Below are 26,412 nucleotides of genomic sequence, written 5' to 3' on the forward strand. Positions count from 1 at the left end.
AATGTACTTACGGTTATCACAATATATTTTTGTGATGACATTAGTATATTGTAGATAAGTTGTAAAAATGATGCACATGTAAGGATTAATGGAGTAATGAATTAGAATTAAAAAGATTCATCATTCGGTTTGTTGTAATGCAATTGAAGAAAAAATTGATGCATGTGTTGGTGCGTACTGAGTCTATATACTGACAGAGTGTTTGAGGGTAGCAAGAGCGGAAACCCAAAAAGAAAGGCAAAGGTTTAATTCCATGACACGTACAACGTACGTGTGTGCGTGTGAGGTGCGTGAGAGCCGAATCGATTGGGGAATTAAGGATGGTAGATAAGAAATGAAGTAGTGAAATCATGTGATGAGGTTGGACAAGATCGAACACTACGTACTATTCGATGGTTTGATTCTTGTATCAGCTGAATTTCAGAATCACACGAGTACAGCTAACCTCACCACTACTCACTCACTCACTCACTCACTCACTCTTCAGTCGTCTCTCTTTCTCTCTCCCAAATTTCCATCTACTCTCTCTCTCTCTCTCTCTCTCTCTCTCTCTCTCTCTCTCTCTCTCTCTCTCTCTCTCTCTCTCTCTCTCTCCATCCTTCCTTCTCCATCTCTAAATAAGCTGGTCGTGACCAATCAGGAAAAGGGCAAAAGGGCAAGCGAATTAAAGAAGTAAAAGTGTAAAACCAAAAAGAAAAAAGAGAAAGAAATTAATTTCAGGAAGTTGTTAAGAAAGAGATGCACATGCGCAATTCTCCTAATGCGTGTGTTCCACCCGTGAGTCAAAGCTGCTCACGTGTCCAATGCTTCAACCCCTCTATAAATTCAGACCGAATGTTATGACAAAACCAACCCCATATATGAAAACAATGAACTCATCACTCTCTCTCTCTCTCTCTCTCTCTCTCTCTCTCTCTCTCTCTCTCTCTCTGCCCAGAAGGAAATATCAGAGGTTTGTACTACTTTCTCATCTTGATTTCATCATCTTGCATGTACATCCTTTCAATTCTTTCCAAATTTATCTGTGACTGTTTTTATATAATTAAATTATTGGTTTCAGATGATTCTAAGTTGCAGTTCGCCACATGGATAAAATTTTGTATACTACTGCAGATTTTATATATATGGGTGAGTGGATTCCATGCTAGGCCTGTCATGTGAGCAGTTCTTTCTCGGATTAACCTTTGTTTCGTTGTCTGTTCGACCTTGAACCTATATATATATATATATATATATGCCTAGCTATAAACCTAGCTAGGACCATCGACTATTACATATATATGTATAAAAGAAAAACCCTAACTCCAATTCTTTTGCATATAGAAGAAGAATTAATCATCAACTTCCTTCACATTAATTTGATAGTACGTAGTGACATGTTAGCGAACAGGGTAAGTACTTGATCATTTCTTTTTGTTTCTTTTTTCGATGCATGAATGATCAGATGTATTTTTCTGTGTCAATTGATCAGCTAGCTTAATTAACTAATTTAGTTTTGCTTTGTGAATTATACTAGTAGCTCCATGAAATATGGAGACTAAATTTATTTGCATGAATATGCATTAATTGTAAGCTTGTATGTGGTATTACATGTGTTGTTTGTTAGGTGTAAATTAGTACTATAGGTGTAGTGTAGATATCCTCTGGGTGTACTGATGTACAGATTTGTATATATGTGACTTTCGGGTGCACTGAGAATTCGTAGGGAATTAATGAAATACAAGGCAGTTAAGTACATGCAGTCTCCAAGGTCGTAGTTTTGGGAGTTATTAATTAATGAAAATCATATATTTATACATATAATACATACACATATATATATATAGGTTGATTCGATGATTTTGATATCATGATAACTTGGAGGGTATAATATATTGGTTGGAATATAACATGGTCCACTAATTAAGGATCAAAGGCAAGGCAATGAGTCTAGCTAGCATATATATACACTGCTAGAATCATAGTTTTGTGGTGGCTTTTAATTAATTGAGGAAGTCTCAAAGCTGCATGTAAAAAAATTTAATTGATAAGACACAACGGTAAATTAACATGTCTGTTAAAATTGTAGAAGTACTCCACTGATCAATTGTTTCCTTCAAGGAAAAATATAGCATCATCAAGGAATGTCAAGACACTATTGAGTATTGATGCATGATAGATTAGGTTAATTAATGTTTAGTCGTCTTTAATTACCAATTAAGGTTTGGTATTCATGCTCTCTGAAGTAAATGTAGGTCATATATATGTTATTAATTTGTTCTCACCCATGCTCCAACTGATGTATGATATATGTTAGTTACGTCGGTATCATTAGTCTCAGTGTCTCACTGTCTAGCTAGCTAGGGAGCTCGCTCACATGGGCTGACTCCCAACCCGATGAGTGTTTGAATGAGTGAGTGGTAGGAAATTAAAGCACGCACGTACGGCACGCACGGCACTTACGGCATGTATGTACTGGTACAGTGGTACTTGTTATTATGATCGATGAAGAACTAGTTGTATAGGAAGGTGGGTTGGTTACATTTCAAGGTCGATCTGACAACGAATATGAGGTACATTCAAGGGACTTTTCACTTGACAAGCCTTTGCATGGAATCTGACACCCCAATTCATAATATATTACTCTCCGGCATGCCCAGCTGTTAATTTCAAGGTCCACACTCCACGGCCTCCACACCCAAATTTTATTCTACGTACGTCTTCGCCAAAAAGTTATCACCAACAACTTCATTTCCGGGTCTGATCTCTCTCTCTATCTCTTTCCCATAAAATTAAACCTTCTTAACTAATTATATATATATGATTAGTGATCTTAATTATATATGATATAGTCAACGCTTATGTTGTTTATATTTTCATTAATTGTTTACTTATTCTAATTGATTGTATATATAAAGATTCATGCGAGCTTGTAACTTTCTTAGTCAGCTCTGTTAAAATGCATGCATATAAATGAAAATAGAAACTTGAAGAAGCTAGCTTGTTGCGGCAATTGGCGGGCTGCGAGCATACTGACCTGATCTTCACGTCTTGTACGCGTTACGGCAATTGGTGTTGATTTCCAGCTGATGGAGATATATTAACAGTTTAATTGCTATGATTTTGAGCCTCCCATGTACCTCAGCCAATTAAATAACTCTCCCACTCATTGATGATCATCAGTTAACAAACTCAATTACAGAAACATATATAATATGATCAATAGCTAGCTACAATCTGCTGCTGCTAGCTTCTACCATTTGAAGAACGTCCCTCTGCATATCGATGATCATGAAACTAATATGGTTCCGTGTATGGATGGATCGAGAATGCACGTCCTAATTATAAATATTTATGGATTAAGTTGCTGTTGTTATATCTTGTTTTCATTTCTTTGGTTACATATTACACTTGGAGTGAACCTTTTCTAATCATATCTCATTACCTCACTTGCATCATTGTTTGGGCTAATCTTCTTTTGATCGATTTAACTGTATATATAGATAAATAACAAAAAGAAAATTCATTGGAAGGAAAACTTGCATTTTTATTTGATCGATCTATAGAGTTTAGATTTCAGATCGAATGCATAAATATATATATATACATATATATGAGTTGGATCTACATATATGATTAATTAAGACACAAAATGATTTAGTATATCCTTCATATATAATGTGATATCATGGAGAGTAGTAGCTGGCTAGCTAGTACGAGCTGCGCGCTTCACGTTCTATAATTAACCCCATTAATTCATAATTAATCTGTATATATATATATACATGATAAATGAACCACGTTGCTTGCCCTCTGTGAATAACGCCTTGGTAGCTAATCCATATATGCCACAAATTAATTAATAAAACTACCAATCTTTCAACAAAAGACTGTGTTCGATCGATAACAGCTAATTAGAGGGTATATTAATACACTGTTAACCTACTGGAGACTGAAGTTTAGGTTAATTTCCCAATTCCCATAGTGACGTCCTGCAGATCTTTTATCTTTGATGATCGACCATTAATATATATATATAGGAAGCTTATATATTAATGCAACCCCATAAAACAATTAAAGGAAAAGATTTCTAAATCGTAGGTCGAGGTTTATTAGTTATTATTTGGGTTTAGAAGAGCTATTAAAATAACAATTATATATGAATTATATATGAAGAAGATATTATATTCATCCCAGAAAAAAGATAAAAGAAATGAGTGGAGGCCAGGCGCACTCCGCAGTCGGGTAATGAATCCCAATTTCCAAGTTATCTGGTAAAAGACAAAGAAGGCGCGTCAGCTAGCATAGTCCATCACGTTTTTTTTAATTAATTAATCAACTGTCCGTTAATTAATTTTGAAGTCAAGACCTGGTCTAAGTCTAAGTGTCTAACAAAGAGAAAAATATTATCCATGATTATTACTACCATAGACCACCACATATTTCGGACTATATATCAAGAGGGTTGATCCAAAGTTTGAAAAAACAATAAAACAAAGGCTTATTTACACCATTGCTCCCTGTAAGATACACTTTTTTTCACTTTGCCCCCTGAAACTTAAATCCTCTCAGTTTGCCACCTGAACTTCACAAAGTTATTGCAAAAGACCCTATGCCGTTAACTCTGTCAATTTTTCCGTTAAAATAGCTGACGTAACACCTATATGGCATGAGTGAGACCCTTTTTTAGTTATGTAAAATCCATGTGGACAAAAAAAAATAATTTTTAAACTAAAAATAATAAGATCCATGTCAATTTTTTATAATTTTGCTTGTCTACATGGATCTTACATAACTAAAAAAGGGTCTCACTCATGCCATATAAGTGTCATGTCAGCTATTTTAACGGAAAAATTGACAGAGTTAACGGCATAGGGTCTTTTGCAACAACTTTGCGAAGTTCAGGTGGCAAACTGAGAGGATTTAAGTTTCAGGGGGCAAAGTGAAAAAAAATGTATCTTACAGGGAGCAATGGTATGAATAAGCCTAAAACAAAACTTTGTACGTAAGAGGGTTGGCAATTACAGTGTCAAACAGTATATAATATATATATCCACCGTCAATTAATCAATCAATCAATCAATCTAACTATAACACAAACATTCAAATACCGATTAGTCAATGATGGTCACGTGTGGGGATTTAGCAGAGATGAAGATCCGTATACAGGTCGCACGCTTCACCCTTTTGAAGTTTTGATAAATAATTGAAACTTGAAAGCCAATGAATGAAAGGTCCCTTCTTCTTATCTCTCTCTATAAAATACAGTTAAAACTCAGCAGATATACATCAGGGCATACAACAACATATATAGGAGTGAAAGTGAATTACACCAACTAGCTAGGTATCTTGCTCTAAATACCAGGTTCTTTTTTCTTCTTCTTCTATAACCTATGCTTTAATTATCCATATATATATATATTACATATATATGTTGTGCTTCTTGTTTTGTTCAATCGATTCAGAGCTACATCTGAATCTTGTATATATGTTTTTCTTTTCAGATGGTTCATCTCTTATATATATATATATATATATATGTAAGTTCGAATTCAGACATGAATGAGAGAAAGGAAGCAGATCGATGGATCGAGGGTGAGTGGATTCCATGCTATGCTTGTCAAGTGGACAGTCTTTTGCAAATTAATCTTAGTTTCATTGTCTGTTCGACCTAATCCAAACCAATATATGGTAATTAATTAAATAAAGATCGACTAGACGATCCTCAAAACCCTATCTAGTTCGAAATTACTTGATGTTTTTCTTAAGCTAGTCTTAGCATCATCATCATCTTACAGAATTAACATGACAGCAATTAATATATATATATCATAGATAATATATATTATTAATTGGAGGCATCTTCCAACATGACCTAGCTATTGATCATGTTGAGGCAAAAGATCAAGCAAATACAGTTGTTGTAAAGTACTATATATATATACATATAATTAAATATACACATTGATATTCAAAAGGTGCATATATGTGGTAGGATCACTTATGCTGGATAGATCAAGCTCATGTCTTTAGATGCATATTTGTTAATATGAATACTAAATTATTAATTAAGATGTGCTAGCTAGTTTTAATTTGCATTAACACGTCTCATTAATTGATTATCTCTATTAATTGTTGTGATCAAATTAATTTTGCATGCTCATGTGATCACAATTAAAGAGTCTACCAAACATGGTGGCGGGTGCCACAGTACTTATATATGCCTATAAATTAAAATTCCAAGTAAATTAATTAGACTTTGATCTGTATATGAGGTATAACTAATTAATTAATTTGATCTACATGAATCATATAACTAATTAAATAGCTATATATATTGTAATCCATATGCCATTTGCCATGTTCATCAACATAATTAATGCATGACTTTAGATTTTTTTTTTTGAGGGACATGACTTTATAATTTTATCTATAACGTCTTATATATAGTAAGGGCAGTGCCAGGAAGAATTAGGGTAAACAAGAAACAAACTAAATAACTAAAATTTACATGCAAATTAAGATGAATTAGTGCCATGATAGCTTTGTTTAAGAATTACAATTAAAGTTTAACTAATTAATGCCATGCAAACTAAAGGGAACAAAAAGTCCCTCTTGGAGGGTTTGATGGGATTCCTCTATGATATACGTAGTACTATATATACATTATTTGGTTTCTGACATGACTCATGAGACATCCATATATATGCAGTAGGAAGCTAGATATTGACATGTGATAAAAATAAGAAATATAAGATGATGTGATGAGACTTTTGAGAAAACTCTAGCATATATGGGTACCAATGCTTTTACTCTTGTATGACTATCTGCATGCTAGCTCCCACATGCAAACAAAGCATGCATGCAAATGCAGATATATATATAGGCTTGTGTCATTCTTCTCAGTGGGCAGTGGTCCTCTAATTGGAAAATACTGTGCTACTGTAAGCGCGCTTAGGTTGTTTTTGTTGTTTATGAGTTAAGAGTTATAAGCAATATTCATGCATGCTCAAATCTGAAGACTCTGAACTCACTTGTGACTTGTCTAAATAATTAGTACTACAGTGGCCAAAAAAAACAATTAGTACTACTGGGAAGACATATATATATATTATTATATACTGTAATCCATCTATATATGTAGTATGTTGGTAGCTAGGTCGAACAGACAATGAATCTGAGGTATACGCAAGAGACTGTTCATTTGACGAGCGTCTGCATGGAATTCAACATCCCAGTTAACCTCTTGATCAGTCTTGACTACTCCTCCTGATCAGTGATGAGAAGGCATCGAGGCTTTGCTGCAGGCCAGCGCAAATATTAATTAATTAAACATGCATATATGCATGTATCACCAATTGAACGTCCAATAACACAAAAAAAGTTATATCTGCAGGCAATATATTGCATTGTATATGTGTGTTGTGTTTAATTTCCTTGTGGCTGAAGTATGAATTTTAGGAAGCAAAACAGAAACTTCACCAAAGAAAGGAAATGTACGTATCGGGTAATTTAGACTACAATCTCTCTCCAATAACCTTTTTCCATCTGGAGGTATATGTGCATACATGACTATATATATATATATATATAGTCCTTCTCAGGTAAGGATGTTCGCACCTTGCGAACACCAATACAGTCACGACACGGGGTCGACACAAAATTCTAACCCATGTCGGCACTATATTGGTGTTCGCATCATGTGGACCTCCTTACCTGAAAATTTTCATATATATATATTTCATCATTTTAAATTTATTTATATATGAATGTATGATGACAAATAATTAGCCTATCCAGGAAATTTGTGGTTGCAATGACAACATCAAATTGCGAGAAATTAAACCCCGGCCCTTACGGAACTTAATTAATTGGGATAATTTCTTTGCTGAGAATGGTAGGCCGGGCTATTAATTTGCTGTTATGTATTTTGTTTTCTTATATATGGAGGTTTTTATTTTTTGGTACACTAGGGGCTGTAGCCCAAAGAAACCAAACGAAAGCTAGAAGAGTTCTAGCTCTAGAGAAGCCTGAAGCATGAGCCACCAAGAAGCTAGGAATTAAATGACAGCAGGGGTCCTCAAGTCAGTGCACACTCAGCTCCTTCTTGTAGGCTTGTACGTAGCCTAGGCCAAGCAATCACCAACAGCAGCATTCTGCTCGATCTCTATAGACAAATTTAACCAAACACTTCTCAAAACTGCTACAACAACTAGTCTGCAACTGCTAATGATCGAGGCTAAAGAGAGTATGAGTATCCTCAACAAAATAACAAACTAACCGGTCCACATCAACTAGAGAATCAGCAAGATAAAGGCCATATGGTGCCTTAATTTCTTGGCCTCCCTTGGCACCAATTAAATTTAATATATATATATATATATATGCAACAAACCAAAATAGATGAGTATTGAGTAAAAATATATAGCATGTTAATTTGTACCAAAAAAGATATACAGCATGCGTGGATGTAGATTCTTTTTTGGTATGAGCGGAATGTACGTGGTTAAACTTAGATTCTAAATCTGATATTCCCTTGTAATCGACTGATAAATATATTATAGCATGCCTGAAATTACTTTTTATCAAATATCATCAAATGCCATGACAACTAACTAGATAGATATTTACCTGAGGAAAGATGACTAGAATTAACCTTGTTTTTTTAGAGTTTATTTTCTTAAAGGCTGTGGTGATGTAAAAATCAGTAAGAGAGATGCAACAACTTTGGATGAATGATTTGGCTCATTGGAAGCCTTGTTGGATTGTTGATCGTTGTTGATGAGATCTTCCTGCAAGAACATAAGATTAAAGGAGAAGGATTGGTGTGGTACCAGCTAAATATGCTCCGATGATGAAGTCAATGAAGTGTATTTGATAGTGTTTGAGGAAGAACAAGTAAGAACAAAGTATGAACTTGGGAGAATATGAAGAATAAGGTAAGATCTTCTAGGATATTCTCAGCTGATTGTGGGTTTATTTGTGTGGATTTTGTGAGCAAACTGTGAACCCCTTCCTTTGTGTACATAAGTGAGCTTATATAGGCAAAGGAAAATGTGAAGCTTAAGTTACCTGCATGAAGATGGATGGCTGAGAAGAGGTCATACATTCGGTTATGAATAGTAGCATGCACAGCTACCCGCCACCTTTACATTCAATGCTGCAATGAATGCAAGTATGAAAAATCAAGTGGAATGCTCTAATAGTCATGGCTGTGAGCTGGGAAGTCCCATATGTCAGAAAATCATGTCAGGTGCACTTGAGTATAGCAGTTCGTCCCAACGTGATCTTCTAGAATAGCGGTGGAGTCCGAGCTGAGCCAATCACACATGTTCCCCATACATAGATGTGAAACCCATATATGATCGGATCGAATCAGACAATGACGAGTTAGGCTGAACCAATCAGATAGATGGTGCAATAATTGCTTCAAGTGTAAATCAGCTGTGACTGGAATTTGAGACGATGATCACCAAATGCCGAGCCGATCTGAGATGGCTAAGAAAAGATGAACACTTGAGTTCTTAGAAGATCCCAATATCAGATCGAATCGAGTTGGATCATATCGGATTGGGTGTGCATAAACAGATCCGAACTGCACGATGTGAATGCTGTTGAGCTTAGGGGTGGACAAAACCCGATGCAACCCGACCAACCCAACCAAAATGGGTTGGGTTGGTTCAGTTTCTAACACCCAATTTAGAGAGGTCGGTTCATAACCCGACCAACCCGACCTCAAATGGGTTGGTTAGCGGGTTGACGTTCCAAATAACCGATCAAACCCGACCCAACCCGACCTAAAAATTTAAAAAAATTAAATTAAATATTCACATGTCTAGTTTCTCATCTCACCTTGTTTAGAATGGTCAAAGGCTCAAAGCAATGAGAACTCATCTCACATTCCCTAGTTTCGTGGCCTATGTTCTTTAATATTATAATAAATTAATATTAATCTTTCATATGGCTTTATTCTTTAATATATTAATATTAATGTTTCACATATATGGCTTTCTTGTTTTACATGTGACTGTAATTGTTCCACTGTAAAAGCAGACATGTATTGAATTGCGTTCATGTGTAGAAAATAGAGACATTAATTTTATAACTTAAAGGGAGTTTCATTCATTTATAATTTGGGCCTAAATTTTAATTGTATTTTGAGACATGCCCAAACCGATCAAACCGACCAACGCAACCCGACTTTAATTGGTTTGGTTTGGTTCGGTTGTTTCACCTTCAATGGGTTGGTTTGGTTTGAAAAATCACTAACCCGAAGGCATTGGTTTGGTCTACGGTTTGGGGGCTAAACCGAACCAAACCGACCCGTGTCCATCCCTGGTTGAGCTGGCATGATGATGTGGAAAGTCAAGTTTGACCAAATCGACCGTTGAAAAGTCAAAGTTGAAAGAGATTTGACCAGCCTCGTGTTGGTCTGTGATTGACTGTTGAATCCATGCGGATTTATCCCCAAACAGGTTGTATTCCAATTTATGTAAAAGTGATTTTGTTTTAGGTTCCAAAGTGGGATAACAATACATACTGCGAAATTGAGTCACTTCATTCTTACTTTTTGTAATTTGTTGTTTTTTCTTTATGGTACTTCAGAATTTTTTTTCATGCTTAATTCATTCATTCCTCTTTAAAATTGGTTTTACAGGCCTCAACACCACTCTGATACCCTATGGAAGGAAGAGTATGCGAAGTGGAGGATGGTAAGATGCTTTCTTTGTTATCTACATTGCTTCTTTCTTTTTACTTTTCCATTTGTTTAAGTGTTTCTTCTTCCTGATGACAATAACTTGAACGTTTTGATTACTTATCTTTTTTCATTTTAAGTTGATTTTTTTTTATGTAGGAGATTTGATTTTGGGTAGAATCAGATTTATGAGTTGTTTGCATCACAGGGTGAGAAATATGTTATTTCTTTTCGCATTAAGGAATTAAAAATTGTTTATATTGTTGTTGTAAAAGTCTATTTAATTGTCTTCATTTTATATTTCTAAATTTCACCTCTTAATTTTGTTCAACAGTATACAAAGAATGTGGGTTGAGCCAAAGTCCATAACTACTACAAGACTGTTTTTTCATTTTGCAATATTCGTAGCTCGGGTATTTTAAGTGTTTATAATTTTAATGCATTGAGAATTTTAGTTCGTAGTTCGAAATATTTTAAATGTTTATTTTTTGATGTATTAAATATTATACTGAGTGATATAAAGGAATTCAGGCCCCGTTTGGGATTGTGGTGGAAGACCCAAAAGCTGTTGTGGATGACAATTCTCAATCACCTACAGCAGTTTTGATGTTTGGTAAAAAAATTAAAAACTGCTTTTTCCCACAATTCTCAACTCCCCACAACAAAAACAGAAAGCAGGTTTCTAGGTGCTTTTGAAAGCTGCAGTGAATCACAGCAACAATGAATATTTTATTTTACCCATAATAACCTCATTGATTTCTATATTTTTAATTTGTTTATTTTAAATTAAAAAATATGTTCATTGTTAGTTATATTTTATATTGTGATAATTAATTATGATATTTTATTTGCATGATTAAAATTATAATATACCTAAAAAAATAATAGACATAGTTATTTAATAATGTTGTTCTTAGAAAAATTAATGCTAATAAAAATTTGTAGCCAACAATTTAAAAAACAAGTAAAACACATTTTATTTTTACCAAACAAATAAGTGAAAGACATTTTTAGCATCATGTCTATTTTAGTAATTATACACAGTCACAGCACTTTTACATTAACATTTACCAAACACTTTGATACTGTTTTTTGCACTCACAGCACTTTTGAGAACATACTTTACCAAACACTCAGCTGCTTTACTTTACAGCTGACTTTACTTCACAGCTGTTTTACCTCATAGCTGTTTTTTCACACAGCAATACCAAACTGGCCCTCAGACACTCTCCTAATTACTTTTTCTTAATTACTTTTCTAATCTTTTAATCTTGATGATCTATTGAATATTTGAATTCTATGACTATGATAAAAGTTATTCAATTTTTATTTTTAATTATGCTATTCTAAAACTACGTTGTTTTGATTGAAACCCAACATTCACGCTTTTTTCATCTTTCTCAAATGAACGTTTGAAATTGCAGTGGACAAATAGACATTGACGCCATTGATTTGGTAAGTGGTAAGCGGGAGGGCCAAAGGCCCAAAACACAAACAGCTAACCAGCCACTACACGGGCTCTAGAGATGCCCAGGTAGTCTTCAAACAAAGTCTGTAAACAATCTTGAGGAGGCTGAGGGAACACAAACATAAACGACGTCGTTTCAGTGTTAAAATATAAAAGAAAAATAAAAATCAATCTGTGAAGTCGTCTATTACGAAAGCCCAGTAATTTTTGAGACCCAAAATCAACTTTGGGCTGCCGATACCCAACCCAATGTCGTCCTTGTTTGTTAAGCTCCAGCCTCAACGTACTTCCTCTCCGAACTCTACAAATAACAAGATTGAGTCTTCAGACCGTTGATTTTTGCCGGGGATAGATGGCGTTATCTAGTTGGAAGCTGGTGGGCGGCCCACTTGCTTTGCCGGTCGGAGGAAACCAGTTACCCACGAAGCGGTCCGTGACGACAACCACAAACAGAGCTCTTCCTCTTCAGGTTCTTTAACTCATTTACCATTTCCTTAGTTTGATCACCGCCACCGCTAGCTAGATTCAACACTACTAAAACCCCTTCTAGCTTAGCTTAGCTCAAAGTAGATTCATGTATAATATTTGATGCGTCTTATGATCTATTTTGTGTTTTGTGCATTTGAATCAATTACAAATTGAAATGCATTTGTGTTTCCTTTTGTCAGAAATTTCGACTGAAAAAATTACGTGGATTAATCAATTGGGAACTTTAGATCAATTCATTTATGGTAGATTACTGGGTAGCGTTGTTCTTACAAATATACAGATTACTGACTGAATTTCACAATGATGAATGAGTTGTTTTCTTGTAAGTCCCTTATTTGATGAAATTTCTGAAGAAACTTAAACTATTAGCTTCAAGTTTTGTATTGAGTTTTTTGATACCCTAATGTTTGTGCCAACATTCCATGCCTAGCTGTTTCTCTAACCCACTTGGAGTTGTTTTAATGCTAGTATATTTGGATGATCATAAAATGTTTGATGGCAATGCATTGCCATAGTTGGTTGCTATACACTTACAAAAATGTGGGCATAGTATAGTGTTTAGGTGTATATGGGGAGATACAAGTATTACTAACTTAGAAGTAGTTAGTATAAGATGCACATATATAATCCTCAAAATGCAGCAGGTGATATGCATGTTTCCAAGGGTCAGGCAGCCGGCCAACATGCAAGTTAAGAGCATGACATTAGGCCATGGCATTGTTGGATAGTTGGCTTTTAATTTCGTTGTTTGAATATCTGTATTTTAGGTTTCAGACAAGAGGAGAAGAGACATATTCAGACTTATCATCCCTAGAATCTACTTATTGTATGAATTTGCTGGAGATAAGTTACCAAGATTTTAATAATAGAACCTGGTTTCTTGTGGCAGATTTGTTGTAACCTTTGCCATCTCATGCCCATTGCTCAAGTTAATTTGTGAGCAAAGTGTATATGATGGTTGACATGCCTAACTAGATCAAGCTTATTGTGATGAATTGATGCTGATCTGAGTAAGAAGTGCCAAATATATGCTCTGTTTTGTCATCTCTAGTTTGAGTTTTTTATCCCAAAGGTCCAAGCTACTAGAAATTTTTCATTCATCGGTTGCTGTTTATGAATAGAATGGATCGACCACAAGCAACATAGATATACTTTGACTTAGCGAATACTGAGTTACAGTTATGGCTGATAATAGTGGAAGGATAAGATATTTTAAATGAATTGTTCAGTTGTCCTTCATTCTTTTTATCATTAAGTCCCTCCAAACTGTAGTTCGACAAGGATTAAATTGTAACAGACAGGGATGAATTGTTCAGTTTTTCAGATTGATTCTTAATTGTCAAAAGGCTTGGAGAAGTAGGCAAAGTAGGCTACTTTTGGAAATTCAAATCTTTGTCCTTGCTAGAATCATATCTAACAACCTTCAAATTGTGATGCATTGTGAAGCTACTACTTCCATAATTCTTAAGATCATTCTTTACAAACGATTAAGTTTAGTACAGAGCTGAAGGCACACACTATCTCTGAGAGGTGCCCTTATTTAGCTTCATCGTTTGTCATTCTTTCAGGTAAAAAGTGAGGAGAAACAAAAATTAGAGACACCAAAAGCCTTTGGTGTTTCACGAAGAGATGCGATGATATGTTTGCCTGCTACACTTGCAGCAGTCACTTTTTTTTCAACAGAACCTGCCGAAGCGCGCGTTATTAAGCCTGAGATTAGGAGGAAAATACAGGAAAAGCTTGAGCAGCTCAGGGAAAAGGCTGGCTTATCAAAACCAAAAACCAATGATGAGAAAGGGACATCCCCATCACCACCATTAGCGAAGGACAAGAAGCTTGAAACTTTGCCACCAGCACTGCCTCCAAATCCTCTAGCTGTACCACAAGTGGAAGCAATTCTTCCTTGAGATGGTAATTGTTCTCTGACCAATGATCAACTATGCTATTGGTTCTCTTGACTTGAGATTCTCCCTTCTTATAGTCTAACCATGATGCAGGGCACCAAATGAAGATCAATCCTACTAGCAGAGGCAGATTGAGATCTGAAACTATCACAAAAATGGCCCTCCCACTGTTAGGGTTTGTTGAACTTTAGCTGTTTCGCTTGACATGGTAACACGGCACTTCTCAAAGTCTATGCATCTATTGCTTCTATAGAATTTTGATTGGTATGTCATGTCATGTTATATGTTGAACTCCTTGTGCACTTGTAATTGGTACAATAACCCCATCTTAGATAAAACTGTTTTATTGCAATGACCAAAGAGCAAAGAGGTGTTACAAAAATAATCTACAAAAAAAAAAAAAAAAAAAAAGAGGGAAAAGGTAGAAAAATTAGTTGGTCTTTTTGTTCAAGTTTCCAACAAGCTGGCGCATCTGAAACCTCCAAAACAAGAAATAAGCAAAACCCAAGCCAATCAAAACAAAAATCCAAACATTCTCTTCCTTGCTCTCTGTCTCTGACCTGACCTCCACAATACTAAACATGTCCCTCCCCACATTTCCCATTATACCCTCGATGACGTGCCCATATAACACATAGGCCCTGTCCTCCCCTCCCACCGCCACTGAAGTCGCAAACCTCTCCACGTCCAGCTCCACTCTGTCATAAACCACGGCCTCCCCCCAACTATCTTGGCTCTTCAAGAACCACAGATTCTTATGCGACACCACCAAAACGACGCCGTCTCTGCGAATCGCGATCCCATCGGCAAACCTCAAATCCTCCGGCAACAGCACCTGCCGGGCGATTCCGTCCTCCGCGTCCACCTTGAACATCTTCCCCGTGTTCGATTGCACCACCAAAAGATACCCTTTGCTGATGTAAACGATGCCGTTTAGCCCACAGAAACTGTACGGTAACTCGTGGTCCACGTGGTGCTTTGTGAATGCTTGGGACTTGGACAAGATGGAGGCCTCTCCGTTCACGTTGACCTTCCAGATGAAGTTTCCGGCCGAGTTGGTGACGTAGGCGTTGCCCTTGAAGTCCACGGCAACGTCGTTGGCGATCTGGCGAGCAACGTCGTCGGTGTCGGAGGGGAGGAGGGTGAGGAAGAGGCGTTGGCGCGTGCGGAGGTCGTAGGCGGCGAGGGCGCTGAAGTAGGGGAGTGGGTCCGTGGCTTGGATGGCGGCGAGGAGGCGCTTGTGTACGGAGTCAACGGCGAGGCCGAGGATGGTGACGTTTTCGGGGAGGGTGGGGTCGGAGATTAAGGTGTCGACGACGCCGGCGTCGGAGACGGAGAGGATGGTGCGTTGGTGGATGGAACCGACGATGAAGTGCTGGGCGGAGGGGTCGTAGGCGAGGCCTTCTGGGTAGAGATTAGGGGATCGGAAATTGATGAGGTGAGGCTTCCCGGCATGGGTTTGGGTTGGGAGTGGGCCCACCAGGATGCTGACAATGACGGCGACCAAGGAAACAAATGATGCTTTGGATGAGATTGGAGGCATGGTTGATGTTTCAGTGTGTTTTGACTTTTGAGTGCTGAGTGTTGGTATTTGTAGCTGCAGAAATTCAGAGGTTTTCTTGTCAAACAATCCAGGCCATGCTCAGAGAGACCAGACCTGATTTCTTGTCAAAACAACAAACATTTGTCGTCTGTTTCAATCACGAAAGCGGAAAGCTGAATCGTTTAAGAGTATTTAATCTATAGAATTGCAGAGATAAAATTTTGCTGAAAAATAGATAATAAAACAGTTTCTCTTTGTTCCTAGTGTTATAGGAAAGCCCACCGTTAACAATTTTGAACTCTTTTTTGGGTCCAACAGAAGGGCTGAATGTGGTAGCCCAAGTCCAAATCTCGCCAGCCCATATCAGAAAAAAAAAAAAAAAGATCAAATAACAAAAGATATGGAAATTTATTCACTTTTCCTACTTCATCCTCCTTCTCAAAGGGTTCATTATAGATTTTGCCTCCAAAATATTTTATGTTTGACATTTTGTACCAGAATAAAATTTTTAACACTTTACTCTCAAACTTACTTTTATTAAACACTTTACTAGATAAATTCAACTGCAAAAATAACATTTACTCCAAAAGTAACACTTCTAACAAACACTTTACTCCAAAATTTAACTGCCAATTAATGATCGATTTTTATGGAAAACGAAATCATTGATTAAATATGAACAAATAGTAAGAAAAAATATAATTCAACTTATATGATGGAGTTAACATAAAGGATAAATAAGTGACATTACATTTAATAGTTGAATTTAATATAATTATAAATTAATAATTCGTTAAAGTAAATTTAATTATTGAATATGTTCTTTTACTTATTCTTTATATTAAGTCTCTAATAAGAGTTGAACTAAAAAAAAAATATATATATATAAACATATAAAGCACAATTAAAATTTAAAATTCTATTCGAGCCTTGGAGTTGAAGATATGATGTGCATAGACGGCAAAAAAAGGAAGAAGATATGATTTGCGATGATCAATTAGAAAATTGACATTATTTGTGCTGATCAATTAGAAAAATGACATTATCATTGTCATTGCGAAAGAAGAGAAAAGTGAAGTTACATGTGGCACTACAGGATTATGAAGCATACACTTATACAAGCCATGTGCAAAACAATCACCGTCGATAAACAAGGAACGATTTTTATACGCAAACCCTAGGCTCTTACAAAAATATCTAAGGTCCGCGATCAAAAAAGAAGGTCCACGTCATTTCTAAGTTGTTCCGGAACATTCCGGATTGCACACCCAAATCAAGAAACAGAGACCCCGAGATATTTTTGCTCTCTTCTCAAAAGATTCTCGAACACTTACCTACATATAATCATATATCATATATGATATGCCCTATCACAATTTTACAACTCAGAAACCGCCATAGACATGATTGTATTATAATTACGCTACCACCGCCTTTCACTTTCATTTTGTTGTTATTGACTGCCTTTGGTAATTGCATTGCAGTGGTTATCTGGGTACTAGAACATTGAAGATTAACTGGAATTTTGGTTGGGGACTTTGGGCAACTCGTGCTTTGCGTGATTGGGTGTTTGGGTTTTGTTCTTTTGGGCCGGTATTGGCTGCTTGCTATTTGAAGCTCAGAAATTGGTTTTTATTTGGTGGTGAAGAAGATGGAGGCTGATCATGGGTCGCCTTCTTATTACAGTGTTCTTGGTGTCAGTTCGGAATCTTCTATCGAAGAAATAAGACGGGCGTATCGCAAGCTTGCTATGGTAATGTATATATCATTTCAACTTTTTTGAAAAGACTCTGTTTTTGGGTGGTGAAAATAAAACGAGAGAACAAATGGGGTTGCGTTATGATGGGTCGTTTTGTTAGGTTTCTGTATTTTGGGTTGGTTTCTTTCAGATTTTTGTCCTAGGTGCAATTGAGTATGGAATTGACGGTGTGTATTGATGTTTAACTTGTTTTGGGGCAGCAATGGCATCCGGACAGGTGGACAAGAACCCCTTCTTTGTTGGGTGAAGCCAAGCGAAAATTCCAGCAGATACAAGAAGCCTATTCAGGTATGTAAATGGTGTTTCATGGAGTTCTTATTGAATATATATATATATATATATATTCATTTGAGAGATGTTAGTATTTGGACTCCTTGTATAACCATGTTTGTGTTTGATTGGAGCAGTGCTATCAGACCAGAGGAAGCGAACGATGTACGATGCAGGCTTATATGATCCTGATGACGATGAGGACGAGGTGGGTGTTTCTATTTCTATTTCTATTTATTATTCAAGCTCTTAATTTTTATTTTAGCTCTTAATTTGTATTTTAATTTTGGATGTTGATTAAAATGACCTCTTTTGTTTCCTCTGTTGCTAATTGTGTTGTGCCTTTGGTACTTACTTACACGCAATTGATATTTACTACCGCAGGGCTTCTGTGATTTTGTGCAAGAAATGGTGTCCCTCATGGCCCAATCTAGAAGAGAGGTACAACTCTGATCTCGATCATTCTTGTAAGATTATTACTTAATTCTTTTAAGGTGTATAGAATACACACATTTTAGTCATTTTGGTTCGTGGTCTGATTATGGTTTTTCTAATTGGTTGATTAATTTGTACTTACTGATTAGGAAAAGAATTATAGCATGGCGGACCTACAGACCATGTTTATGGAGATGGCTCAAGGATTCGAGACTCCCTCCTCATTCTTCTGTGGACCGTCCGTTTTTGAAGACTCTGGATGCTCAAAGAGGACACGTCTGGAATCTAATTCAATGGTGGACAGAGGCTCAGCTCTGCAGGCACCAAGCCTAGGGATGTACAGAGAAGGATTTTTTTCATTTTAATCAGGTTGAGGATTAGGTGATTGTGAATGTCTCAGTGAAGAGCAATGGTTGTAAACATGGTGGGCTTTAGAATTGTAGATTCTCGGAGGGCCTGTTTGTTTTGTTGTGGTTAGGCCAGACTTGTAGGCAATGTCCCTTCAACTTTGGGCTTCTATCTGAGGTCTATGTGCTTTTTTGGGCTTTGAAATTGCAAGCAACTTTGCTTAGGGCAATCATGCAAATACGCAGTGTTGCCCATGTTTGGTTTGTGGTTTGCTCGGTCTTTTCTTGAATACTTTGTGTTGTGTTTTTGGCGTTGTTATTTGGTGAATGGCTTAACCTGTTGCATTTCTCTCTGTTGAAAAGCTGTGTTTGATGCGTTTTTTTACGATTGGTCGTCTTCTTAGATGAAGGACTTGAGTTGAAACAAAATGACAACAATATTGTCCACAAGTATTTAATGTAGCCACAGGTTTTGTGTTTATAAATCTTAATCTATTTAATAGAAAACGGCCATCTATATCCAAGTTATACGCTTAACAGAAAAATCTGGTATCTTGGGCTTCAGCCCAACCCAGTTTTCTCTTATGGGCACATTTCAAATTGTTACTAGTCATATAGATTTAAACAATGCATCAGTGTTTCATTATTGGAGTAGCATTAATGGTGATTTGGATTGGGATGAAGGAGAAGCAATGATTCGATTAAGGAAAGAAGGTTGGAAAGGCAATGCTTAGGCTGAATTAATGTGTGTTATTGGGGAAGGTTGAGCTGGATGAAAGCCAAGAAGAAAGGGCACCCCCACACCCACAGGGTACGTATATGCTTTAAGAAAATGGGACGGTGGCCTTTATAACACCAGAGACATCGACGCATGTAGATTCCACATTCCTTGTGATCGATGAGTTTCTTCAGGACTAAGCTCTCCATCACTACATCTTCCTTCTGATTTAAATTAATTAATGACAATTTGTGAAGTAACGCACATAATAATTGAGTATTCTCAATGGCCTCTGATTTAAGGGACTAAAAGTTGACTTGATCACATAAAGATGATTTGATGATTCAACAAAAAGATGCAGGCAATCCAAAACAGACAGAGACCTCTCTCCAATCTTCCTCCTCGGACGGGAGCTGAGTAGGGACGACATGTCATGACTCATGATATGTGTCTAATGTTTAGCGTCTATTATATTTTATCGTTCTATGCATTGGAAATTGGAATCTACAAAGTATTGATAAGACTTCATGTAATGACAACTATTGTTGATGTAGCTTTTGCAAGTGTCCCGCAACACCACTACTCTTTCTTCTAAATTTCAATTCCCCTTATCCTCTCTCGTCATATTTTCTCTTTGACTTTTTATTTTTTGTATCACTGTAATATTATAAGTGCTGATGGCATGACTTCCGACAAAACAAAAAAAGAGCTAATGAGGAAATTACAAAACAAAAATGGGTGCGGGATTTGGGGGAGTTGGGGTTTTGGAGTACCTGGCCGGTGACAATTCTACAATTTAATCAATCCATCTCATATACCAATCATGTGCTGCAACATGAACAATTCCCCCAAAGACGATGATTGAGTTATGTAGAATAATAATGATAATATATATATATATTGATTTCTTGTATTAATAAGTTTTTCAAGTGTTAATAATTATTTGTTTTAGTGTGGATGATACTCAGTTTTTCCTTGATCAAGAATAGTAAAGTAATATTTTTACCAAAAAAAAAAAAGAATAATAAAGCAATATGATTCCCTACTTGTGTTGCTTGATCTCTCATATTGTGCTCCCTATACTATGTGCATAATAAATGATGACTCATTTGTTTGACGTCAGACGTGTGGACTAAATCCTGTTTTGTCTAGGATGTACAGGTGTTCAACTCTTATTAGGTAAAGTATTATATTTCATTATAGTTAATTTCTTCAAGATGAAGCCTCGTTTCTTCTACTAAAAATTTTCTCAGCTTATTGGACTTATTCATGTATACAGTATACCTTTTGTGTAATACAGGTATACAAGTAAAATGAACAAGTTAAAAAAGGCAGTTGCGAATTAATTTATTTCTTAAGAGATTTGTGATCAATTTCCAGCACCAAATTAGATCCTCTTCCCTAGATCAATCTTGTCCAATTTTGCCCGCTTGCTTGATCTTGGATTCTTCATTTATAAACACTTGCTCTAAAAATTTCATGATCCTTCAATAGGGCTATTTATGGGCAAAGGCCTAAAAATCTGGCTCAAGCCATAACCATATTATACGATGTATAATTGTACATTAATGATTGATAAAAAGCAATGTATATAATAAAGAAATAATATATACGCCCCCATAGACCTCAAAAGATTGAATCGCATATGGTAATGGTAGGGCCAATAATTAATTTGTACGATTCCATTGAGAAGGAAAAAAGGCCATAAGAACACGTCTCCTTCACTTGAATTTCCCATCGAATAGCCCAAAAAAGCCTTAGTCTTTACTCTTTGGTGTTTAGTCTTTACCAGTCTCCCATGCACCTAATAACGTAACAAACACTTTCCTCCCCATTTTCTTCCCAACTTGATCAAAGTCATCAAACCCACTAAACCCAAAATTCATTCATTAGCCACCAGAGACTCACTTGCTTCAGATTAAGATGCTTTCCTTCAAACCTCTAAATTTGTTCCTTCTACTTGCTCTTCTAGCGTCTCCACCAGTCTATGGCTTCAACCCAAGGAAGTTAGACGAAACCCCCGCCGTGCCCGGCGAACAAAAGTGTGGCGAATGCGCTCAAAGCCCACCGCCACCATCGCCACCACCGCCACCATCGCCACCATCTCCACCACCGCCATGTCCTCCACCACCAGTTGATCTGCCGCCGCCTACTCCCAAGAAGCCACCGTCTACCCAGTACTACCCTCCGCCACCATCAGGGGGATTGATATACATAACCGGTCCGCCGGGGCAGCTGTATCCTATTGACCAGAACTTCAATGGCGCTGCCCGGAGTTCCGGTTTGCCGGTTTTGCTTGCCTGTGGATTTTTGGGGCTTCTGGCGTTTTGGGTCACTTAATTGCTTCATCATATGGTAAGGGTGGTCAACAGTTTTAAGGGCAGGACATATATAATTAATTTTGTAGTCAAGCGAATTAAGGGGACCAAGGGTTAATACTTTTGTGTCATACTTTGCTCCATCTATCTCAATTCTGTAATAATCTTCAATAACAATCAATCTTTCCGTTTCAATTTTATTATCAATGCCATGATCGATCACAATTCTTAACTAACTTTTTCCTTTCTTTCTGTGCATGATAAAGGTATTGTCCTAACCTTTTTTCTTTTTTATGTTTTTTTTAAACATTCAATTCAATTCTGGTGTTGTGGTTCTTATTCACTCTTGAATTATAAATTTAGAATCGGATAATAATTGATGATCGAGAATTCAGTGTATCTTTTGAGTCAATGGATCACCCAACTCACCAGCTTGCATTTCCACTTGCGTCTTAGATTAAAAAACTTTATCCCATTGTGGACCCCCTTAATTAATTAGTTGACAATTCGCTTAGCTAAAATAACGTCCTTTGTGGACTCGGCTATGAATTTGCCCTCACAAAAACTAAATTCCAATTGCAATTGTTTGCGACTTCTTCTCATAGCGATCACCGGAGTGCTATAAACCCTCTCGATCGTTGCAATTAGATGTTGATCCTAAAAAGTTAATATCACGCACATTTATACAGTTTAATTTTTCTTTTTTTCAGAAACGAATATCTATTCTTATAGGTTTTGAATTTTGGCTATGAAACCTTTTCTCAATTGGGTCCTGTTGTTACTGTTTGTGTAAAGTCTTCTGTGTAATCTCTTTTGTTTGGCTTTGGCTGTAATTAACCAACAAAATTATGCAAAGATAATGATATGTTTGTATGTAATGTACTAACTGGGGCGGCCAATTCAATAAAGGCACTATAATATCAGAGAAAGGGTCACTAGATGCCAACAGTGTAAAAGACAATGCATTCCAAGACGAAAACACACAAATTTCACAATCTGCCAGCCAAAATATACATAATTTACTAATTTAGAATAAACAAAAATTAGGAGACTAATACACAGTGGAGGAGTTCTGATTAATATATATTAGCTAGTGTTGATAATGCAAAAAAATTTTGAGTGGGATTGTAGTATCACCACGAGGTGTTATAATTTCAAGTGTTAAAATATAGATAAATGATGATAATTAAATGAAATTGCTGCATAGGTGACGCGTGTTAATTACATGAAATTACTACTGAGGTTCACAAAATCAGATGGCTTGTCCTCAATCAGTAGGTGGGGCTGTGACATGTAAACTTGAAAATGCCAACCATCTGATCTCGAAGTCAGAGTTCATTCCATTCCGGTAACGTGTCAGATGTACAAGTGCCATGTGCTGCTGTGCATATCAACTTCGGTTTCACCGAACTATGGGCCCCCAGTCATTAGTGCATGCTGCTTTTCACATCAGCCTATGTACTGGGTCGTCATCTTCTCATATATAGCCTCATAGTCATAGGCCAGGTTTGGTAATTAAATTAAATTTAGACTTTTTCTTTTACTTTTTGTGGAAATTAAATGTAGACTTACCTGTTCCATCTACGAACCGATTGTGCTTGACTGCTTGCTCATTAGGTATGCATAATGCACTGGAGTAAAAATAAACTTAATTATAAGTGTGGAGAAATACTAATTTATAAGTGACAATTCATGAATTTAATGAGTAATGTGTTACTTATATAATACGTACAAATTGTGATTGAGTAGAGGAATACTATAATCCAATTAAATTGGGAGCTACTTGGTCACACCATGCATATATGTTGATGGTAAGTGCTCAAATCATTCATGGAAAAAAAGCAATCCAATTACTTGATTTTGAGTAAGTAAGAGATAAAGATTTCAAAATTGTAATTGAAGTGGAGATTCATTTTCTTCTAGTGGACCCAAAAATAATCAGCATGTTACACGACTTTTTTTTTTTCTTTTTTCTTTTGGCCATGAGTAAGCTTATAATTAGCTAGTGGAATTATCCATCTAAGAACTAATCGCTTCCACATTAAGTCAACGAAGGCGCGCATGTAGTTATAAATGAAAGGGAATTTAGAAATTGAAAAGCCAAGCTAATCAACTCGCTCGTCATGTGCTATTGTGCTAAAACTGAATTGAAGGAGCCTATTTTTCATTTTTTGGGTTTATATATATATATTATAATGAAGGGATCTGAATTATTGAGTCAATAACAGATGCTCATGTACATGCATGGTGTTGTTTGAAAGGCATGGAAACATCGTTGTCACGACTCACATATTTTTATTCCATTTTTTATGGTCGTTTCAGTCCTTGAGTTGAATAACAATATACAACAATTAATACTGTGTACAAAATAAAGCACAAAAGTAGACAGACTAGCTGTTTGGTTGACAATAACAGATGGGCCGGAGCACAGTACAGCCTGTGCTGTTGGACCAAAGGGAAATTCAAGTGGCGATCGAGAATTGAACTGACCCAATTAAGCATATATTGGTCAGTCACCAAACAAAAGGTTACAATAATACAATTAAAATGGACAAATGAAGAGGTTGCCAAAGTTATACGGTAGATGCTACTTGAGGCTAGGGAAGGTTCTACTGAATACGATCTACATGTCATGTTTGCCAATGCCAAAGGTGAAAGGACCATATATGTCTCATCACACCTAACCTCTTTCTATATATAGATCGATGACAATAAGGCGTCTTCCTTTCTAAACCAAAAAATCCAAAGTTAAAAAGATTTTATAGAATCTCATTGTAAGTCACCACTCTCTAAAGGCCTACTTTAATTGGGATATAATATAAAGTTAAATTTGTAAGTATACCTTTCAGTTAATGATAAAGAAATGGAAAATATTATTTTTCTGAAAATCAAAGAAAATGGAAATTATATAGATGTATACAAATTAGCCAATTAATACAGCAACCGACAGGTGCAAGCTCACGATGAAGATATTGTTTCACTACTGATTTAGTTTAATTAGATGTTGTGTAGGAACGTAGGTGCAAGAACATTTTTATCTTATACATATTACTTCTAATTTGCTTTGGACTTTTGGGACCAGGGAATCTTGGTCAATAAATATTACTTTTGATCAATTTTATTCAATAGTTAATGAATTAATTAGTGTTTATTTTCATATTCTTTTGAATAATGAAAGAAGTAATTAAAGAGGATATGTAGTAAAGGCATAATGTTGAATGGACTCTATCTATATGGTTATGGTCCTTGTGGAATCAACGGTAGCTATAACCACTACTAGTCTACTATTACGTCAAAATGAGTGTTTCTTTAAAATCTGGAAAGGAGCTTTCCACCGACACAATAAAACTTTGGTGGAAGGAAGAACTTGTCACTAGCTTGTCAGTTGTCACCTAATATGTCTTTAATTTAAAATTGATTGATCTAGTTTGTAAACATTGAGGTAATTAAGCATTAAGCTCACCATATCAGTAGGGTTCCAATGTGCCTAGCTTAAATGAACCAAAAGGCCAAAAATCAATGACCCATTGCCTTATATATGTTGGGTTGTGTTGATCTGGCCTACATACGCCAACGTCAAAATCACTCAACCTCTCATCACACTTTTTTTTCGAGCTGTACGTGTTTCAATTTTGTGCTTGCGTGTTTTCTTGGGATTGAAATTCAGTCACGTACATTTCCAATTTTCCAAACCCCATAGAAAAATTAAAGTCATCAATTTGGAGTTGGACTTACGCTTTTCAATTGCATTTTCTACACCTGTCTCCCTCCATGATTCGATTCCTGATCAATTTCTCACAATCACAATGCTTTAAGAATATCGTTAGGTGTAGAATTTAGTGATGAGTTGTTGACAATATATAATTACGAATTAGCCCACATGCACATGGACCACATTCCCACATCCACCGGAACCCTTTGTTTTTTTTTTTTTTGGCCCTTTTTCCTAACAGAAAAGTACCGTTGCAGGGAACTAGACTTGGACAGTAGAATATTGTGCACCGTTTAAGGAATTAATATATACGTACATATTTTTAATGTTGTGGAAGGCTTATGCCTGAAGAATGTTCCTCATGACTCCTTCCTGAATCCTGATATATATCATAGCAGGTATTGTAATTCGTAGCAGAGTATAGCAGAGTAAGTATATATATATATATATGTGTATTATGGTAATTACTTTGATGACTATCTAGTTTAATGAACAATTAATCACGTCCTGATTTAAGGTAAACTCATTAATTAAGCTCTTAGAAACTCGGTGTCTTAATTTGGACATTCAATTCGAAGCAGATCGAGTTTGGCAAGCTCCAAGATAGATACAGATTAGCACAAGTTTCAAGTTTCAAACTTTGAAGTTTGCACTAGCTACTTAGCTAGTCATGTAGAGAATACTCTATATTGGGAATTGGGAGAGATACTTTATTATTTTCATAGATGACAGAAACAATGATAGTGACTAAAATTACCCTAACAACCACAATAA

The 26,412-nt window shown here is 36.2% G+C and overlaps 4 protein-coding genes and 2 long non-coding RNA genes across 8 annotated transcripts; 5 read left to right on the plus strand and 1 right to left on the minus strand.

Moving 5' to 3' along the window:
* Positions 1 to 860: 860 nt before the first annotated feature.
* On the plus strand, positions 861 to 9,706 carry LOC147295574 (uncharacterized). 2 transcript variants are annotated; one of them, XR_015120362.1, is made up of 3 exons: positions 861 to 952; positions 1,061 to 2,737; positions 5,484 to 8,545. It is a non-coding gene; the product is annotated as an uncharacterized LOC147295574 (long non-coding RNA). The 2 variants fall into 2 exon arrangements; XR_015120363.1 differs by adding an exon at positions 9,011 to 9,706 and having other exon boundaries at positions 866 to 2,737; positions 5,484 to 8,918.
* A 617-nt stretch (positions 9,707 to 10,323) lies between these two features.
* On the plus strand, positions 10,324 to 11,199 carry LOC147295575 (uncharacterized). Its single transcript, XR_015120496.1, has 3 exons — positions 10,324 to 10,691; positions 10,835 to 10,884; positions 11,010 to 11,199. It is a non-coding gene; the product is annotated as an uncharacterized LOC147295575 (long non-coding RNA).
* Positions 11,200 to 12,282: 1,083 nt separating this feature from the next.
* LOC147295576 (uncharacterized) lies at positions 12,283 to 14,896 on the plus strand. The gene is made up of 3 exons (XM_086232926.1): positions 12,283 to 12,612; positions 14,201 to 14,543; positions 14,630 to 14,896. The coding sequence occupies exons 1-2, from the start codon at positions 12,496 to 12,498 to the stop codon at positions 14,537 to 14,539; spliced, it is 456 nt and encodes a 151-aa protein (XP_086089052.1). The 5' UTR covers positions 12,283 to 12,495; the 3' UTR covers positions 14,540 to 14,543; positions 14,630 to 14,896.
* Positions 14,897 to 14,954: 58 nt separating this feature from the next.
* LOC147295577 (NHL domain-containing protein) lies at positions 14,955 to 16,688 on the minus strand. Its single transcript, XM_086232925.1, has one exon. The coding sequence runs from the start codon at positions 16,077 to 16,079 to the stop codon at positions 14,967 to 14,969; it is 1,113 nt and encodes a 370-aa protein (XP_086089051.1). The 5' UTR covers positions 16,080 to 16,688; the 3' UTR covers positions 14,955 to 14,966.
* A 359-nt stretch (positions 16,689 to 17,047) lies between these two features.
* On the plus strand, positions 17,048 to 19,196 carry LOC147295578 (uncharacterized). Of its 2 annotated transcripts, XM_086233335.1 has the most exons (6): positions 17,048 to 17,672; positions 17,766 to 17,832; positions 18,039 to 18,126; positions 18,246 to 18,316; positions 18,493 to 18,549; positions 18,693 to 19,196. In XM_086233335.1, exons 2-6 carry the CDS (start codon positions 17,830 to 17,832, stop codon positions 18,906 to 18,908), a joined length of 435 nt encoding a protein of 144 aa, XP_086089461.1. In that variant the 5' UTR covers positions 17,048 to 17,672; positions 17,766 to 17,829; the 3' UTR covers positions 18,909 to 19,196. The 2 variants fall into 2 exon arrangements, with proteins under 2 accessions (XP_086089461.1, XP_086089460.1); XM_086233334.1 differs by having other exon boundaries at positions 17,048 to 17,832.
* Positions 19,197 to 21,339: 2,143 nt separating this feature from the next.
* On the plus strand, positions 21,340 to 22,126 carry LOC147295579 (uncharacterized). The gene has a single exon (XM_086233396.1). It carries the CDS (start codon positions 21,532 to 21,534, stop codon positions 21,946 to 21,948), a length of 417 nt encoding a protein of 138 aa, XP_086089522.1. The 5' UTR covers positions 21,340 to 21,531; the 3' UTR covers positions 21,949 to 22,126.
* Positions 22,127 to 26,412: the final 4,286 nt, after the last annotated feature.

This window comes from Dryas octopetala, chromosome 2 (assembly GCF_963921425.1).
Source record: "Dryas octopetala chromosome 2, drDryOcto1.1, whole genome shotgun sequence".
Lineage (NCBI taxonomy): Eukaryota > Viridiplantae > Streptophyta > Magnoliopsida > Rosales > Rosaceae > Dryas > Dryas octopetala.

Coding starts and splice junctions, on each gene's coding strand:
- LOC147295576 (XM_086232926.1), top strand. CDS start 12,496: ATGGCGTTATCTAGTTGGAAGCTGGTGGGCGGCCCACTTGCTTTGCCG. Junction 12,613..14,200: donor ACAGAGCTCTTCCTCTTCAG/GTTCTTTAACTC, acceptor TCATTCTTTCAG/GTAAAAAGTGAGGAGAAACA.
- LOC147295577 (XM_086232925.1), bottom strand. CDS start 16,079: ATGCCTCCAATCTCATCCAAAGCATCATTTGTTTCCTTGGTCGCCGTC.
- LOC147295578 (XM_086233334.1), top strand. CDS start 17,731: ATGGAGGCTGATCATGGGTCGCCTTCTTATTACAGTGTTCTTGGTGTC. Junction 18,127..18,245: donor GATACAAGAAGCCTATTCAG/GTATGTAAATGG, acceptor TGATTGGAGCAG/TGCTATCAGACCAGAGGAAG. Junction 18,317..18,492: donor CTGATGACGATGAGGACGAG/GTGGGTGTTTCT, acceptor TTACTACCGCAG/GGCTTCTGTGATTTTGTGCA.
- LOC147295579 (XM_086233396.1), top strand. CDS start 21,532: ATGCTTTCCTTCAAACCTCTAAATTTGTTCCTTCTACTTGCTCTTCTA.